A 16,731-nucleotide genomic window follows, 5' to 3' on the forward strand; every position below is an offset into this window, starting at 1 on the left:
CCTTCTCAGCCCACAGCTCTAATGTTTATGCAGAGTGTATTGATTTATTGCGAGGTATCAGTAAATTTCTGAATGGTCTGGCCAGCTTCACATGCTTCGCTGACTTTTGAAATGAAAGCAACAGAGCTTTTGCTTAAGTCAACAGTGTAAGTCACCGGTTTAAAGGTTACCACTTGATTGCACAGCACAAGAAGCAGACGCTTATCTTCCCAGTCCAAGGACTTCTGGCTTTCTGGGCAGCAGCACACAACACTGTAACGGATCGTTTGGAAATACAGTTTTGCAGAGATATAAACAGAACAGGGTGCAAAAGGACGGGCCTGCGAGTGCGGGGTGGCTGGGCCCGCCGTCCTACATGCAGCCCTGGCTTTAGGGGAGCGGTCACCAGGCCATCCCGGCGGCCTCCCCTACACGGCAGGCGGAATGTAGGGCAGCAGCTCGGGGTGCAGCCTGCACCAGGCCCCGCGCCATCACCCTGAGCCCGGGCCTCCAGGAGGCTGCACGGAGAGCATGGAGCTGGTAGATGTCACTGTCCCACATTACCACATGCAGCAGCACGGGAGGTCTTGATCTGCTTCAGAGAGAATAAGGCAGTGTCGGGGAAGAGGTGGGCTAAAGCAAGAAGTGCACCTTGGGAAAGAAAAAAAAGCCCTCAACTCAACGAGGTGCGCACTCCCAGCTAACGCAGCTATAGCTCAACAAGTTGTTTCCAAATCCCAAAAGCGAGTCAGGACATTGGCCTGGGCGAGCTGCAACCACAGCAGGGCCCCTCCTGTGGGCACCGGGGGGCCCTCAGAGCAGCTCTTCCAGAACTGCTAAGGAAGCAATCCCCAACAAATCCCATCAGGCTAACCGGTAAAAAAGGGCCAATCCCAAGCAAAACCTATCGGGCTGACCCAATGAAAAAGGCTGGCTGCTGTGGCAGGGCTGTGTTGTCATACATTGCTTACGTTTGTTTTAATTTTAAACCCAGAGTCAGCCCAAGGTTTGTTACACAAACATATGGCACCCGTATTACATTCTGCCTCGTATTTATAGAAAGTACCGCGGCAGTCCAGACAGCGCAGAGATGCCATAACGTTAACAACATTTATTATTAGTATGACAAAAGAACAAAAATAAGCCTGTAGAAACCACGACTTAAAGTTTAAGGGATTGATTGGAATAAGGAACCGAACTGTGAAGCTATTAGTGAAGAAAATCCCTCCAGCATTAACACACGCAATCCCCAGGCCACCGAGCGTTTTGTTATATAAACACGCCCCCAGAAAGGCAATTTCTTTAAAAACTCAAGCCCTCGGTGCTGATTAACACATTTAATGCCAGCCCGATTAGCACTGCTGAGCCCCAAGCCCAGGGAGCGCTGAGGCAGAAGTCCTCATCCCTCTCTCAGTCCCGCTGCTGAGGAGAGCGGATCTGGGACAAAGGGTAAATCTTAACGATGCCTTTTTATTGCCCAAACTGCCACTTCCTCCTCAGCCCAAACAAGCAGGGAAGGGTACCAGCACCTCCCCGCCAGCGATAAATGCCATTACTAGATTTTCCCATTCCAGCTGCAAAAGGTGCACGCAGCAGAGGCCTCATCCTCTACCCTCGGCCTAAAAAGAAAGCGGGAAGAAAAAAAAAAAGAAGAGGGAAGCAAGCAGGATAGAGCACCCCAGCAGCACTCGCGGGGCCGAACCTTCTAGAAGAACATATTAGCTTTGGCGGCTGCCCAGCACTGGCTGCAGGAGCGCGCTGGTTAATCTGTAGCCAGACTGAGGGCGGTGGGGAGTGGGACAGGGCCACGCCGCAGGCAGGGAAGGGTGAGGTGGGACAGGCTTGTTGCTTATGGGTTTCTTTCTTTTTTTTTTTTTTTCCAAAAAAATTTTATTGGGAGAACTACAAAACATTTACAGTACAAAGTTTACAGTCTCACACAATTTGTAGTGAACTGACTCCCGAAAAATATATTACAACTCAAGTTGACTTATCCTTTAGTTACATTCAAAACATACTTCTGTTAAAGTAGTCCAAAAAGAGTACATAGTGCTCAATCTGTACCTATGTACAAACAAAACTAAGCTACCGCTCATTCATCCACCGTCCAGGAAAGTTTTGGAAAACTCCCGACTTTCTACGCAAGTAAAAAAAAAAATAATAATAATATCACAAGTTTTGGAATTCAATTAAACAAGATATGCTCGTGTATAAAGTTTCAGATCCAAAGATGGCCGCCATTCTTACAAAATAAAGAGTGGTGAAATTTTGCTGTAGTCAAAAACCCATCCCTACATTCAAATTATCACCTCAAGCATTAAGAGAAATACTCATTTGGTTGAGAAGTATTTAAGGCAAGCGTGGACCCTCCAGAAGGCACTGTGAGGCATAATACTGGGCACCCCAATTATTGCTACATCCGTTGAGACTACATCACAGTGTGAGTGGTGGAGTTAGGCAACGAGGAACACTTTTTGGTTACACTTGGAACGAGGCTGCGTCAGGTTCGCCACTTTGAAGTCTGATTGCCAAAGTCAGTCTCCCGTTGTTGGTTTTCTTCTACTCGGACGGGCTACAACCATTTACATTCTACAAAAACCCCATAGAAATTCCTCAAACTACTTCCACAGCATCGAGACCGATTTCTGTACAGAAACCATGCAATCTTTCAGATTTACGTAAACAAGGAAAGAAATTAACGAAATAAATATTACATACAATCTCTTAAATTAAGAATTTTTACTCATTTACAATAAAATAACCAAGTGAAGTTACAAAAAGGCATATATTACTGTGAAAAGAACACACTCCACGTTTCGCCGATTAATAATGGCAATCATAATTTAAACATAATAAAAGAATATATATCTATTGCTTTTCATCATACCCGATAAATACAGTATGAACAAATTACCAATGCATACTTTTCACGAGATAATAAATAAGTTAAATAGTTTCATGTTGAGTTGTGTGCAGTGACTCATTCATGCAATCAACTCAAAACAGCTAAAAAAAAACAATTAAAAAAAAATCAGCAGTTATTCTCCAACAATTACAAACTAAACTCGGTCGAGTGCTTCCAAATAAAGCAACAACGAAAAAAGAAAAGAGTTGTTCTAAGCCAAACATCCACTAAGTGGTGGCAATGGAACCAATATTAAACTTTGGAATGAAGGTTTTAGCATTTGTTATAATAATAATATATAGATATATAAAAAAAATAGAAGGTTGTTATCAAGGCATATTCTTGGCAGGATGTTGGATTTCGCGCTGGAGAAGCTCGCGGTGGGTCCGGCCGCGTTCCCGGATGGAATGGTGCTGCTGGTGCGGATCAGAACTCGGCTCCGGAGAACGAGAAGGACAACCCCGAAACACAAATCCCCCTTCTTCCAAGGTCTCTCTAGAAAAATAGGTTTGTTCAGTTCACGTCAGTCGCCCTTTCGCAAGACGCTTTTCGCTTTGTTCAGCTCTCGTGTGTACATGGATAGGTTACGCGTATAAAAAAAGACACGACAGGAGACGGACAGAGAGGGGGGCCGGCTCGCTCCCCGCGCCCCACCGCCCGCGGCCCCCTCCTTCCATCCTTCCATCCTTCAGTCGTCGGAGATGGAGAGGCGGCTGAAGATGGGCAGGCGGCGGCCCGAGTCCAGGCCGGGCGACTCGGAGCCGCTGAGCGAGCCGGAGCTGAGCGAGCCGCTCAGGTAGCTCTCGCGGTCCGAGAGCGAGTCCGGCGGGCTGGGCGGCGCGTCGAACACGGGCGACTCGGAAAGGAGGCGCAGGGGCTGGAAGCTGAAGGGCGGCGAGGCGGGGGGCGGCGGGCAGCCCCCGGGCGGCGGCGGCGGCTGCTGCTGCTGGCAGCGGTAGTAGGCGGCGGCGGCCACGGCGGCCGCGGCGGCGAAGCCGGGCGTGTGCAGGGCGAGCGGCGCGATCAGGCTGCCCAGCTCCTGGCCCGAGAAGGCGAAGGCGTTGTTGGCGCAGGGCGGAGAGAGCAGCTCCTCGCAGTACGAGGCCGAGGCGGGCGGCGGCGGCGTGCGGGAGCCGCCGGGGCTCTCCAGCAGCGCGGCCTCCAAGCGGCCGCCGGGCGGCGGCGGCGGGGCGGCGCCGTGCGGGTGCGGGGGGTGGTGGTGGTGGTGGTGGTGGGCGGAGAAGCCGGAGAAGCTGAGGCTGTGGTGCAGCTTGGGCCGCTCCCCGCCGCCGCCGCCGCCGCCGCGAGGGTGCCCGAAGCCGCCGCCCAGCGGGTGCTCGCGGGGCGCGAAGGCGCGGAGGTCGCCGGTGCTGCCGGCGGGGTGCGGGGCCGCGTGGTGGTGGTGGTGGTGCTGCTGGTGCGGCGCGGCGGCCGAGGGCGGGGGGGCGGCGGCGGCCGTGCCCCCGCCGGGCGCCGGGCGGCGCTCGTCGGCGTTGTGGATGAAGTGGCAGCGCGGGCCGTAGGGGCAGAAGCCGATGGTGTGGAAGGTGCGGCACAGCTCGGTCTTGTACTTGGGGTGGCGGGTGAGGCTGCGCAGCTCGTGGAAGCCGTGGGCGAACTGGCACTTCTCGCCGTACTTGCAGGCGCCGCTCTCCTCGAAGGGGCGGCACAGCTCCGTCTTGTAGCGCGTGGAGTTGATGGGCGCCCCGCCGCCCCCCGAGCCGCCCCCCTTGCCGGCCGCCGCCTGCTGCTGCTGGAGCTGCTGCATCAGGTGCTGGCTGCGCTCGCCGTTCTCGCTGAAGGAGCGGTCCCGGAACTTGTTCTCCTTGTTCAGCAGGGCCGTGGGGCTGCCGCCGCCGCCGCCCCCGCCGCCGGAGCCCGGCTCCTTCAGGCCGCCGAACGACGAGGAGGACGAGGACGAGGAGGACGACGACGAGCTGGAGCCGGTGGGGCTGGGGAACTTGGCGCCGGCGGCCAGGGCCGGCAGGTTGCTGGTCGAGTGCCGCCGCAGGAAGCCCGGCGCGAAGCTGGAGCCGGAGGAGGCGACCGGGGTGCCCACGGCCTTCTTGTCCAGCATGCTGCTGAGGTTGGTCAGCGACTTCTCCGTCTGCGGGGCGGCGGGGCGGGAGAAAGAGAGCGGGTTGCAGCGGGACCGCGCCGAGCCCGCTCCGCCGAAGCGAGGCGGAGGGGCCCCGGCCCCGAACGCGGCACCCCCCGGCGCCCCGCGCCGAAACCCCCGCGCCCCCCTTACCTTGCACAAGAAGTCGATGTCGTAGAAGGCAGATAACAGCGTCGTAGACATCTCTAGATCCTGTAATGGTCGGAAATACAGGAAGGACCGAACGATCCCGCTCTCCTCGGAGGGTTTGGAAAAGCCACGACGAGACGGGAGGGGGCCGCGTGCTTCGGAGCCGAAACGGTCCCGGCTCCTTCCCGGCGGGGCGGGCGGGACGGCGGGTGCCGGGCCGAGGCGGCGAGCGGCTGCACAGCAGCGAGCGACCTGCGGGAACTCCGCGGCGCCCCGCGCCGCCTCCATATAAACGCCGCCGCCGCGGCCCGCAGGGGCGGGCCCCGCTCCCCCCGCCCCGCTCCGGCCCCCGCCCCGCCCCGAACCGAGCGGCCGGCGGCGGCCATGGCGGCCCGGGCCCCGCGGGAAGGGGCCGCCCCCGCCCGCCCCGCCGAAAATAAACCCGTGCCACGTAACTGCCGCGGGACAAAGGGCCGCGCGCGGGGCGGCGGCGGCGGGTGGGGGCTGCTGTGACCCGGGCCGCTCGCACCCCCCCCTCCCCCCGGCCGGCCGTCCCGTGACCGCGGGGCAGCGCCGGCCCCGCACCGCCGGGCGGGAGGCGAAGCTCGCGGCTGCAAGGCGCTGTAAGGCGCTCGGTGCTCGCCCGCCCGCCGCCGTGCCCGGCTGCAAACCGCCCACGTCAGCAGGAAGCGCGCGCTGTCAGAGCGCGTTTGCAAACACGGGGGTGGGGTGGGTGCGTTCCTCGGCCGCCCGCGTTGCGTTTTGCCCCGCGCCGCTCTCCCGTGCCACCCCCACCCCCCCCCGGCCCATCGTGGGCTGGCAGCGGGACCGGCCCTTCCCGCCCCTACGGGCCCCTCCGAGCTCAGCTCGGCGCCGCGCCGCCCCCTGGCGCCCGCCCCGCGTAACGCTGCCGGCCCCGGGCGAGGGGGGCGCGGCGGTGCCGCCCTCGTGCTGTGCCGCCCCGAGCCCGGCGCCGCTGTTCCCGGCAGTCCGTAGCGAGCTGCAGGGGCCGGGTAAGGGTTAAAGCCCTGCGAGCGGCTGGTGCGCGGTAACTGCGAGCAACGAGACGTGCGTGCGCCAGCGCGGACCTTTATTTGCACCCTATAAAGTCAAAGGGGCGCGACGCTTTCGGCCGCGCTGCGCACGCAGCGAGGCACCGTGCTGCCCGGCGCACCCCTGGCCCGTCCTCGGGGCCCACGGAGCTGCTCTCGCTGCTCCCTGAGGGACTGCCGCTGCGCAGCCGTCCGCGCTCGTCCGGCGCTGCCAGAACGCGAGCTGCCGTCTCACGGGCCACCGCCCGGCGCGGGCGCCCAGCTGTTATCGCGGCGCTAACTCTCCCCTTTAACCGAGCGGGCGCTTCGCTTTAAGTTACCACACGTCACCCCGAGCCCTGCAAAGTGACAGCGGGCGCTCGGATTCGCGCTCACGCTCGAGCCCCGCTGCCGTCTCGCGCCCCCGCCAAGCCAGGCCCGGAAGCGCGCCCGCTCCGCAGCAGCGCAGCCCGTACGCCCCAGCTCCGGCCGCCCCAAGGCCGGTGCCGCCGCGCACGGCGGTGCTCTACTGCCACCTGCTGGCCGCCCGAGGCGCTGCACGGCCCGGCCCGGCCCGGCGCTCCCGGCTGTCCCGGCGCGGCGGCAGAGCGGGAAGCGCCGCACACAGCGCCGCCGCCCGACTCGGGTCGAGCGAAAGCGGTTCGTAAAACGTCAACATTGCGCAAAAGCGGCCATCCGACTTGCGGGAAATGCAGGCACGCAAAGCGTTAACCGATGCCGGTCCATCTACAAAGCAAGGCTGACGGCAGAGTAAGGCTAACATCTTGCCTCTCCCCAGAGACGAATGCAGTAACGCTTAAAACGTAGTCAAAATCTTGTCAAGGGCAAAGAGAGAAGCCGGGGTTTATTGAAGTAACACTTAAAATTTACCCTATCGGTTTAAGAATTACCATTCCACGCATAGAAAGAAGCTCCCCTGCAAACAGAAAAACCAACCCAACTTTTTCTTGGTATTAAAATACAGGAGGTCAACATTTGGACTAAAACGTACCCCGCCAGGTGGCCTGCACCTGGCTGAGTGGAACATGTTAGGCTGAGCTGCTCCGCTTCCTACAGTAGCGGCAACAAACGGTGCTCAGCCGAATTCAATTAGCAAATGCATTTAAAGGGAACGGTCCCCCCCAGCAGCACACCTGGCAAAAAATGAATGGGCTGACGGATGGAAAATGCGTTGGTAGCACGAACAGCCAATAGTTCGTGGCAGGCTTCCTGGGCTCATCGTGGCCATAGCTCTGCTCCATGGATGCCCTCAGGATTGGGCTCCCTGCTGAGCCTACAGCTCCCTGAGAAGGAACTTTTAGGAACTCTGTAACTTTTTAGGAACTTCTGGTAATTTTACTCTTTCAGATTTCCGTCTTTGCCCTTGCCAACAGACTGCAGCAGATTCAGTATTTTAAGGCAGAGTGATATTTGCTCGTTCTGAATGGCCAGTTTTGTGAATTCTGCCGTTTTCAAAAATTCTGGACTCGGAGGTAGGGCTGTAAGGAGGCGGGCAGTGAGCTGGGCTTGGTCCTGGGCCCTTCTGCAGAGCCTATCAAGCTCTCCTCCATCCGGCAGGGCCAGGTGGGTCGCCTGGGCGAGCAGCAGCAGGTGCTTACCCAGCAGCCTGGCACTGGTCAGCTTCTCTGCCCAGAAGTTCACTTCCCCTTTGTCAAACAGGCACTCGTCTTCTTCCTAAGTGGAAACACAGCCATTAGAAAAGGACCCATGTGGCACGGCAAGTGCTTAGTGAGGCTCTGGCAATGCTGGAGAGCACGCAGCCCGAACCCAGCAATCAGCAGCAATGACACTGAGTGCAATTAGCTGCAGCTGCAGCCAGCAGCCATTTGTTAAGTACCACTTGATTTATTTCATTGTTTGTTGGTCTTTTAATTTCATGCTGATATTGCCAGGCCACTGACATCAAACTCTGTTTATTTATTCTAAGCAATGTCCATGTGATTTATTTTTTTAATTTTTAATTGTAATACAACTAATATCGGAGTAATGGCCATCAGTCCACCCCACTATTCCGTTTCACCCCACCATGAGCCTACAGAAGCACAGCAGCCCTGCCACGGGGACAGCAGCGGTTGTCACTTACTGGGGCGGATGGCTCCAGGCCTCCCCTTGGGTCGCTGTCTCCCAGCAGCCACTCCAGCAGCACTGGGATGCCGGCACACGTCTGCCCCCACTGCTGGAGCTGCTCACACAGCGTGCCAAAGGCCAAGTCCAGGGCCAGGGGAGCGTTCATGACCCTAAACATGAACCCTGGCAAGAGAAAAGACATGCAGTGATATACAGCGAGATCAAAATTTACACAAACACATTTACAATGATGAATCAGGCTGCAAGCAAGTTAGATGGATGTTTGTGACACTCGGAGCCTTTTTTTTTTTTCCAGTTCCAACATCATACACAAAGCAGCCGAAACACTGATGCTTGGTGCTTTTTCCTGCTCACGTACGTAGTGATGTTCCTCACTATGGATGTCTGTACACAGAGATGTCTGTTAGAAACACTTCCAGAGACTGTCCTGACACCCCAACATAGTGACTATGTGCACAAACCTGCAGCTAGGCCATAAATCTGAGCTGATGACTCGCTAGAACCCAAAGCCTACAGCACATTATATGACCAGGGATATAAAATGAGTCACTATTTGGTATGCAATCCCTTTATATATGGTAGGATATACACATACAGAACATGTAAGAGAGATCAGCACACAAGACAGGCCTGCAGAAGATGCTAAAGAAGGGTAAGGCAGACACTGTTTACAGTATCATCACAGAGCTCTGTTTACACAGTTTTTGCTATCGGCTTCTACAGTACTTTCCCCGGGGACTGAAGAAATGAACAAACAAATGCCAAAACTGCACACAAAGCCATCAGCCTCATGGTATTTCTTCCCTAAACTTCCCCACTGGCCAGCAGCCTTGTTTGCATTCAGACCCAGCCTCGGCCTTCACGGATACTGGTTTCACTGGTGGTAACATTAGGGCACTGTGTCTTTTTTAATGAGAAAAGAGGCGGGAAGGGGACAGGTAATGAGCAAGTCCCTGCTAAATCCCTCTTACTTTAAAACAGATTTTGGCAAAATTCACGCTTGCCCACAGTCACCAGCAAAAAACAGCTGCTCACAGAATGGCCTTACTTCTGTGCAGTGACATCACGAGGATGCGTCGCGTCGTTGAAGGCTGCCTCTTGTGAGCAAAGTGAATAGCAGAGCCAGAACTGCTCAGAAAAATCGATGCAGAAGGAAGAACACGAGAAGTACGGTCTGGGTGCATCTTCTGCTCCCTATGCCAGCAGCACATTTTCCGGAGTGTGCTCTGGAGTATTTTCTGGTGTATGCTGGCACAGAAGAGAGGTGTAGAGTAAAATGCGGTCTGCGTGCCATAACTGGGGCAATAGGCCTGCCAATGAGTATGGAAGAGCAGGAAACAACTGCGGGCAGAACAGGCTGACGGCAAGATGAGCACATGGTATCTGATAGACCCAGCGAATCCAGAGCACATCAGGGAGGATGAATTAGGATTTGAGACCATGAGAACAAAGGACTGTAATAAAGGAGGGAGTGAAGGAAGAAGAACAGATGGTCCCTTCTTTATCTCAGAGTTAGATGAGGGTACATGGAAATCTTCTTGGACAAGCCACAGGAAGGTAGGCAGTCAATCTCCTGGTGACACTAATAACACTACGTACACAGTTTGTCTCTCTGGTAGGCAATAAAATTCAATGTTCCAGCCTGTTTCCTTCATGTGAAGACTTACCACAGTATTAGAGCATCCCTCAGTTCTGTCAGTGGAAGAAACTTTGCCACGTTCCCACACCATTTATTTTAGGTACTAGTTTTGCTGATGTTTCTTTCTAAGTCTTTTCCCTAAGCTTGCTTCCTCCATTGCTGTGCCCAATGGGGCCTCGAATTATTATGTGAAAATGCCCCAAACTGACAAGGTAGCAAAACAAGCAATACTGAGGTACTGCTTACATCAAACCTGCTTGCTAGTTGTTTTTCAGCAGTGCAACACAGAAGTAAGCATGGTAAGCTGGTAGGGGGAATCCTTGTGTGAAAACAAATGAAATTGTATATATTCATGTTTATTTTTATATATACACACACACACACACACACATATATACAAGTACACATATATTTGTGTGTATATATATATATTTGTATATGTATGTATATGTATATATAATAATATATATTTGTATTTCTATTTACGTAGTTTTTTCTTCTAGAAGAAGAGAAAATTTACAAGAACAGCATATAAAGGAAGTCTTACACACTGGAAAAACACGAAGGCTGAACACAGCACTGCTCCAAAGACACAGACTGGCCTCCTGTGAACTGCAGACACCACTCAACTGATCTGCCAACCAAGCACATGAGATCTGCCTCTGAGGCCAGAGGAAAACACAGAGGCATCCTGTTGATAAGGCTGAAACTTAAGCTTCAGATGTTTGGGAAAGAGCCTGCCTATGCCAGGCTTCTAATGGCCTCCTGGCACTTGAGGTGTGACACAGGCTGAAGGGCAGATCAGAGCCTGGCCCTGCCGCAGGGCACCAGAGCGGCTGCATGGCTCCCCCACCACTTCCCCTGCTGCCATCCCTCACACAGCACATTTGATGCTAGAGCAGTTCAGGACCCGAGCTGGAGACTACCACTGCCACACAGGCATCAAAGCGGTGGAACAGGTATGCAAAGGTGTATCTACTCCCTTAGCTTTTGAGTGCTGAAGTGATATAGAGAAAGAACAGCAAGCAAAGTTACTGCACCCTTATATGATTTAAAAGGCATGAAATGCTTTCAGTGGGGAGAATGTTTTGCACCTTTGATGACTCCCAGCTCTAAAAGTAACAGCACAGAATGCTGTAAGCATATACACATATTCTTTTAAGGTACCCACAAAAGGTGCATGTGTTCTAAAACTTTAACATGTGTGTCTTCACTGACATATTAACTGCTGACGAGAACTGTTCCTCACATCGGTTTGCCTGCAAAACACGACTGCTTTTTAAGAAGCCACAAACTGTAGATTACCTGATACTGAGCTCATGACTCACACTATGACTTCAGCAGCGGTCTGAGCACACTGGAAGCTCTCTATGGGCAGGTGGTTCTCTCCATCACACCATCCTCCAGCCATGGCCTCGATGCGTACCTCCTGCCAGCTCAGGTCCTCTGCTGAGCACCTGGTGAACTGATGCTCAGGACAGCAAAACAGGGATTTGGTGTGCAACAAAGTGTGTGGGCTTTCCTACTCAGTGAGTGAGCTGAACTGCATGCCCTGCAGCCTGAATGGGCACGGCTGGAGCTGGGGACAGTGAAGCCCCACGACCCCTGCACAGAGCGGGGATGCAAGAGGAAAGAGAGCAGGACCTCCCCTGGCAGTAGGCTGTCTGGGCGGGTCAGCCAGCACCCAAAGCTTCACCAGCAGAGCCATGTAAACAGCCTGCTAACCGAGATGACTCAAACAGCTAATAATAGCCTCTCATAATGTAAACAATTACGTATTTTAAACAAGTGAATGAAAAAACTCAAACGACAGATTTCTAGAAGCCGCTCCTGACTGATAGCCACAGGGACTAAAGTGGCAGAAAGTGACCCTGGAGATGTGGCTACCAGCAAACACTGGACAATACCAGAGTGCTCCTACTACAGTGGTTCTGCAGGCTATCAGACTGTGTCAAAAATGATCACTTATCAGTTTTTAAAACTCTAAAGCACTTATATGTTCCAATGTGTAAAAATATAAGCAACGTGATAGGCATCTCGTTAAATAAGCCATTACAGGGGCTGAAGTACCAAAAAAAATCCTCCATGCCTTAAACAAGTAGTTACAAGCAGAAGAATTAATAGTACTCCCTGAAATGAAAAACAAAAGATAACCATCAGGTACTACATGTTTTTTTCATTTTCAGGAAGTGAATTTTCATAAAGGGAAAGGGGTTAAGTACTGCACTGTTTTAGTCTTCTTTGTTAATCCACCCACATAAAAATTAGACCTCCTACATGCACATTCATATACTCCAAAAGCTTTGATCATGCCAGATGTAAATATTTCTTCTAGTCACATATTACATGTCCTCAAACTATACAATTGTTCTCTGTTAAAGCCTCGGTGATATTATGGAGAGCTGAAAGGACATATTAAGAGCACACGCATGGAAGACTTCAACAACAACTGTGATAAAATACGGGCAAAAGAGAACTTAACCTTGCCTAACAAACCATTTTGTAATTGTTCTTGCATTGGAAATAGTTAACTGAAGTTCATTTTTGATCAGAGGGTCATGCAGTTTGTACAAATGTATATACTGCGTTCATAATGAAAATAAGAAGCACTACAAGGGAGCTTAGCACCACAGTCCCAAGAGGAAGCCTCGCAAAGATCAGCGCACCAACAGTGAGAATGTTGTCAAGGAGAAGGTAGAAGATAGGTTGAAACTGAAATTACAGAGAATATTTTAGCTAGACTAGGTATATTCTAATGCAGTAAAAAAAAGTGCTGCCTACCAACCAAGGCATAACCAGTACTACATTGCTGTCAACACAGTACTTCATAGCACCTTGGTACAGTAGGGCAGTGGGATTCTTGCTTCAGAGACAGCATGCACAGCAACCAAGTCCACTGAATACTTACTTGGCAAAACTAGGCTGATGCATCACCTTAACGAGATGATGAATTCAGCAAGAGGTTAGTTTCCCATCCAAAGATGTTAGACCCAGCATCACTCTCATTAATACCTGTAATGTTGGATTTGCAGGCAGAACATTTCAGGAACTGAATCAGTACTCACTTTGGTAGCACTGAAGGTTTTCTTTTGGGTGTTATGTAATAACTAGGGTTACCCTTATTGGGTAATAGGTATACCCTATGTATCAAGTGTAAGAGAACTGAGTGATGCACTGCTGCAGATGTGACTCCGTTTAAAACACTCGGCTCATGTATGTGTGTGCTTCCCCCAAAAATATCTCAAAACTAAAAAAAAAAAAAAAATTTAAAATCCCACTGGTCCATCCTGTGAGTTACATAATCTGGCAAATAAATAAAGGTTAGAAACTGTATTTCTTATGTTGAGATCACCTGCTTGCATACTCTGAGTTAGACAGGAATTGTGCAACTCCACAGCAGTGCAGCAGGCAGGTGTGCAGCCACCAGAAAAACCAGGGGACCAAAGAAGGCAGTGGCAGCAGACAAAAAGCCAGGGGGCTTTCATTCCCACTCAGCCTCCACAAACACCATTGCAGTGTGACCCTCCTTCAGGATGTAAAGATTAAAAGGACAAGGGAGAGGTAAAGCAACAAAAAAACCAAAGAAAATGCAAAACTGTCAACCTCCAGGGAGCTGGCAGAGGGCTGTTCACAAAGGTGCTTGTTCATTGCACTGTGTCAACTGAAGTTACAAACATCGCAATTTCCAGTTTATAAAATGACCGGTTATGTAAAACCTAATATATAAGCAGATTCCTCTTCATAGTGTTTCATAAAAATCAAAGGCAATTGGATCATTTCTATCCTCTGGAGAAATAGCATTCCGCCGGTGACGTGCAACTACTTCATCTGTTTTCCATTTTCCTGCCCGAATCTGCTTTCCAGCCACACTTTTTCAGGGTGACTTTAAAAAGAGGCCTTCCTGACATCATGCAGCACGATGTCAAAACACAACACCATTACAAAACAAACTAATCAAAACTAATTTCTTAATAGTTGCAGTCTCTGAGTATAGCAGCAGTAACGCTGCTCTCAGCTTTGGCTTTGATTATAACCAGATCCGAGTTAATAACATCTCTGATTATGATGGAAACGTACAGCCCAGGACCAGACGGAATATCCAAGTCCCTTCTTGAACAGAAAAGCACGAACATTAATAGTCTTTTCAAGACCATTTTTGGAATGTGGGCAGAGCAATATTTTTCAACCGAGAATTATGTTTTAAATACACATACACACACACAGGCTTTTCCCATACATGTCATGCCTCCTTTGCACAAAGGGTTTTATTACCCAACAACCACAGCTAACAGATCCTTCACAGGAAATGAGCATTTGGACTTCACCACTTGCAGAAACAACCCCCCACCGCAGAGCCACGTTCCAATTTGAACAGCAAAAAACCATTACCTCCTGCATAAGCCCACAGAACTTTTGAAAAGGTAAAAAAAATATTATCCTCCAGCTAATTACTTAGAACGCCAGTGGAATATATGTTTGAGCCCAGTTAGGTATGTACTGGAAAAATGAAGATGTCTACTCTTCTTCTCTACTCTAAAGTTCTTATCACCAGAATTAAATACGTGACTTCAGACTCCTATTATCGGTATGTTCTGATATTGAAGGGACTTTGAGATGCATATCCCAGCTGTTATGCAGGAACACCAGTTTGCATCATGGCTGGGATTAGAGAATAACATCCGGAGAATGGTGGTGAAAGACTGCTTATTTAAGGGGTAAAGGAATAAGAAAAGTGGGGGTAATCAATGTAGAAGACTGTAGACAAAATTATTCGCAATACTTGAAAGCCAATAAACCAATATAATTCAGGATTACATTCATGAAGAAGTATTTTTCCAGCAGTAGTAAAAAGGCAGGCTATCCTTCATTACTGTGGAGTCATACAGCCACTACCACCGCAGCTTGCATAAGGAGCCTATCAGGGTCTGTAAGCTGCTGCCCTGTTTATTCACTTGCAATTAAAATGCTGATAAGAAAAAAACAACACATAATAGATTATTCACATGAACACTTCATTTAACATTTACCACTTCCAGGACTCCAGGGCTGAGCACACACAATTATCTTTCATGTATTCTTTCTTAATTTTCAGGAACATAACACTCATAACCTTTATATAACAGTGCCACTGTGTAATTAATAGAGCTAAATGAAGCGCTGTCAGTAAATAATCGGTAGCCAGCCCTTGATGGATGAGCTGATTCTAATTCAGTCCATTCACTTTCAATTTTAATTAGTGGCATTGTATTCTACAAAGCAAACAGTTCCTTCACCCTTTTGATGATCCAACATTGCATGAGAGGGCTGAGAACGACTTGCAAGGTGTCAAAATAAATTTGGAGTACAAAATAAGAAGTCACAGTGATTATGCATCCTTATATAATGTAATTCTTTAAAAAGAATCAAGTAATATTAAATTCCCAGAACAAAACCCATTGGTTTTACCAAGTACCATTCACCTCAATAAACCCTGCTAAGACAATCATGACCTTCAAAGCAGTCTCTCCTCTTTCATTAATTAAACTAACTGATACGAAATACTAAGTGTAGATTGGTGGATTTTTTTGCTAGACAAAAATACAGGCATAAAAATGCTACGTATTTCTACATAAAGGTACTGATACAGCACCATACGTAATCTTTCTGGTACAATAATCCTTGTTCCAGTTGCATGCTCGTTGCAGCTGCTGACAATTGCTAAGCAAACTCTTTTGAATTGCTGGAATTTACAGTCACTTTAGATTACTGGAAATTTTTCAAATAGATACAAGAAACTCTGAACTACTTAAGACCACATGCGTTACAGAATGCTTTGAGCCAGTTTTATGTTTTCTCCTAAACGTTAATTCACATTGGTATGTCTTATCTTTCTTTCAGCAGTTCTGTGCTAACACAGAGAGGCATGTTCCTGTAAGGAAGCTATAGCTACTGAGCACGTCTGAGAAGACTCCTAATAACTACAAAGCATCTGATCCAGGAGTATGTACGATTTACTGAACGTAGGTATTTCTCAGCAGAGGAGCAAAATAAAACAAGTTGGGAACCTCAGCCGCTCGGTCTTCATGTCTGTATTGATGCCATATAATTAAATAGTACAGGTAAAGGTTGTTTTCAATAAAACATTATATTTCATTTTTATCCTAGTTTCGTATTACTTATTAAAAATGGTGACATTTGAAAAGAACAGACTGTAAGATTGCTCTTAGAGAAAGTGCCATAAATCTCATATATTACAATTTTTGTCAAAAAGGTTCATGACATATTCTCAGCTTCTTTGCTGGTCAAGGCTAACTTTGTTGGTTAGTTCACTAACCCCATTTTCTCAGCGTGTAAGACCATACTCTTACAAACTCAAAGCCCACAGAAGCTGTTTGCTACACAAAGACTTGATGGAAAAAAAAACAACCCTCGCACTGAAACCTTCCAACATGCATAGTCCAGACAGACAACAGATGAATAAGATGAAGGGATGAAACTTGTTTGCAAAGAATGGCTCACAAGCAGTGTTATTTTTATATTCTTCCTGACAATAAACATACACAGATACATAATGCCATAAAAATACTGTTCAGTTTGCCAACACAATCTTATGACAGGAACTACCAAAACTACAAATCCGTGATGCTCTTTCTTTCCTGTCAAGATCCAAATGCCTTCTAGTGCTTGCTTGCAAACTGCTCTCCACGCAGTGTTGTAACATCTTCTGAGTGCCATTTCTGGCATTCTGATGAAAACTCTACCTGACTCTAGAGTTGTGGTCTACAGAGAAGCAGATATTGCCACGGTTTTCCTTTTCAACAGTTTCTCAGCTAGTACAGAC

At 49.9% G+C, this 16,731-nt stretch overlaps 2 protein-coding genes and 1 long non-coding RNA gene across 8 annotated transcripts in view; 1 reads left to right on the forward strand and 2 right to left on the reverse strand.

Moving 5' to 3' along the window:
- Positions 1 to 1,843: 1,843 nt before the first annotated feature.
- On the reverse strand, positions 1,844 to 5,397 carry ZFP36L2 (ZFP36 ring finger protein like 2). The gene is made up of 2 exons (NM_001319032.3): positions 5,136 to 5,397; positions 1,844 to 4,991 (listed from the first exon to the last, which is right to left on the reverse strand). The coding sequence occupies exons 1-2, from the start codon at positions 5,184 to 5,186 to the stop codon at positions 3,573 to 3,575; spliced, it is 1,470 nt and encodes a 489-aa protein (NP_001305961.3). The 5' UTR covers positions 5,187 to 5,397; the 3' UTR covers positions 1,844 to 3,572.
- LOC107052931 lies at positions 4,406 to 16,049 on the forward strand. Its single transcript, XR_006938754.1, has 2 exons — positions 4,406 to 4,970; positions 10,402 to 16,049. It is a non-coding gene; the product is annotated as an uncharacterized LOC107052931 (long non-coding RNA).
- Positions 6,998 to 16,731, reverse strand: part of THADA (THADA, armadillo repeat containing) — a 213,404-nt gene continuing 203,670 nt past the window's right edge. For 3 of the 6 annotated variants that reach the window (XM_040697059.2, XM_046938795.1, XM_015283682.4), the window contains 2 exons: positions 8,268 to 8,434; positions 6,998 to 7,858 (listed from right to left, as the gene is read on the reverse strand). In XM_040697059.2, the coding sequence (XP_040552993.1) occupies positions 7,520 to 7,858; positions 8,268 to 8,434 (506 nt within the window). In that variant the 3' untranslated portion in view covers positions 6,998 to 7,519. Of the gene's footprint in view, positions 7,859 to 8,267; positions 8,435 to 16,731 lie in introns of those variants that run through there. The other 3 variants (NM_001110059.3, XM_040697060.2, XM_040697062.2) reach the window with 3 other exon arrangements.

Source organism: Gallus gallus, chromosome 3, assembly GCF_016699485.2.
Source record: "Gallus gallus isolate bGalGal1 chromosome 3, bGalGal1.mat.broiler.GRCg7b, whole genome shotgun sequence".
In the NCBI taxonomy this organism is placed as follows: domain Eukaryota; kingdom Metazoa; phylum Chordata; class Aves; order Galliformes; family Phasianidae; genus Gallus; species Gallus gallus.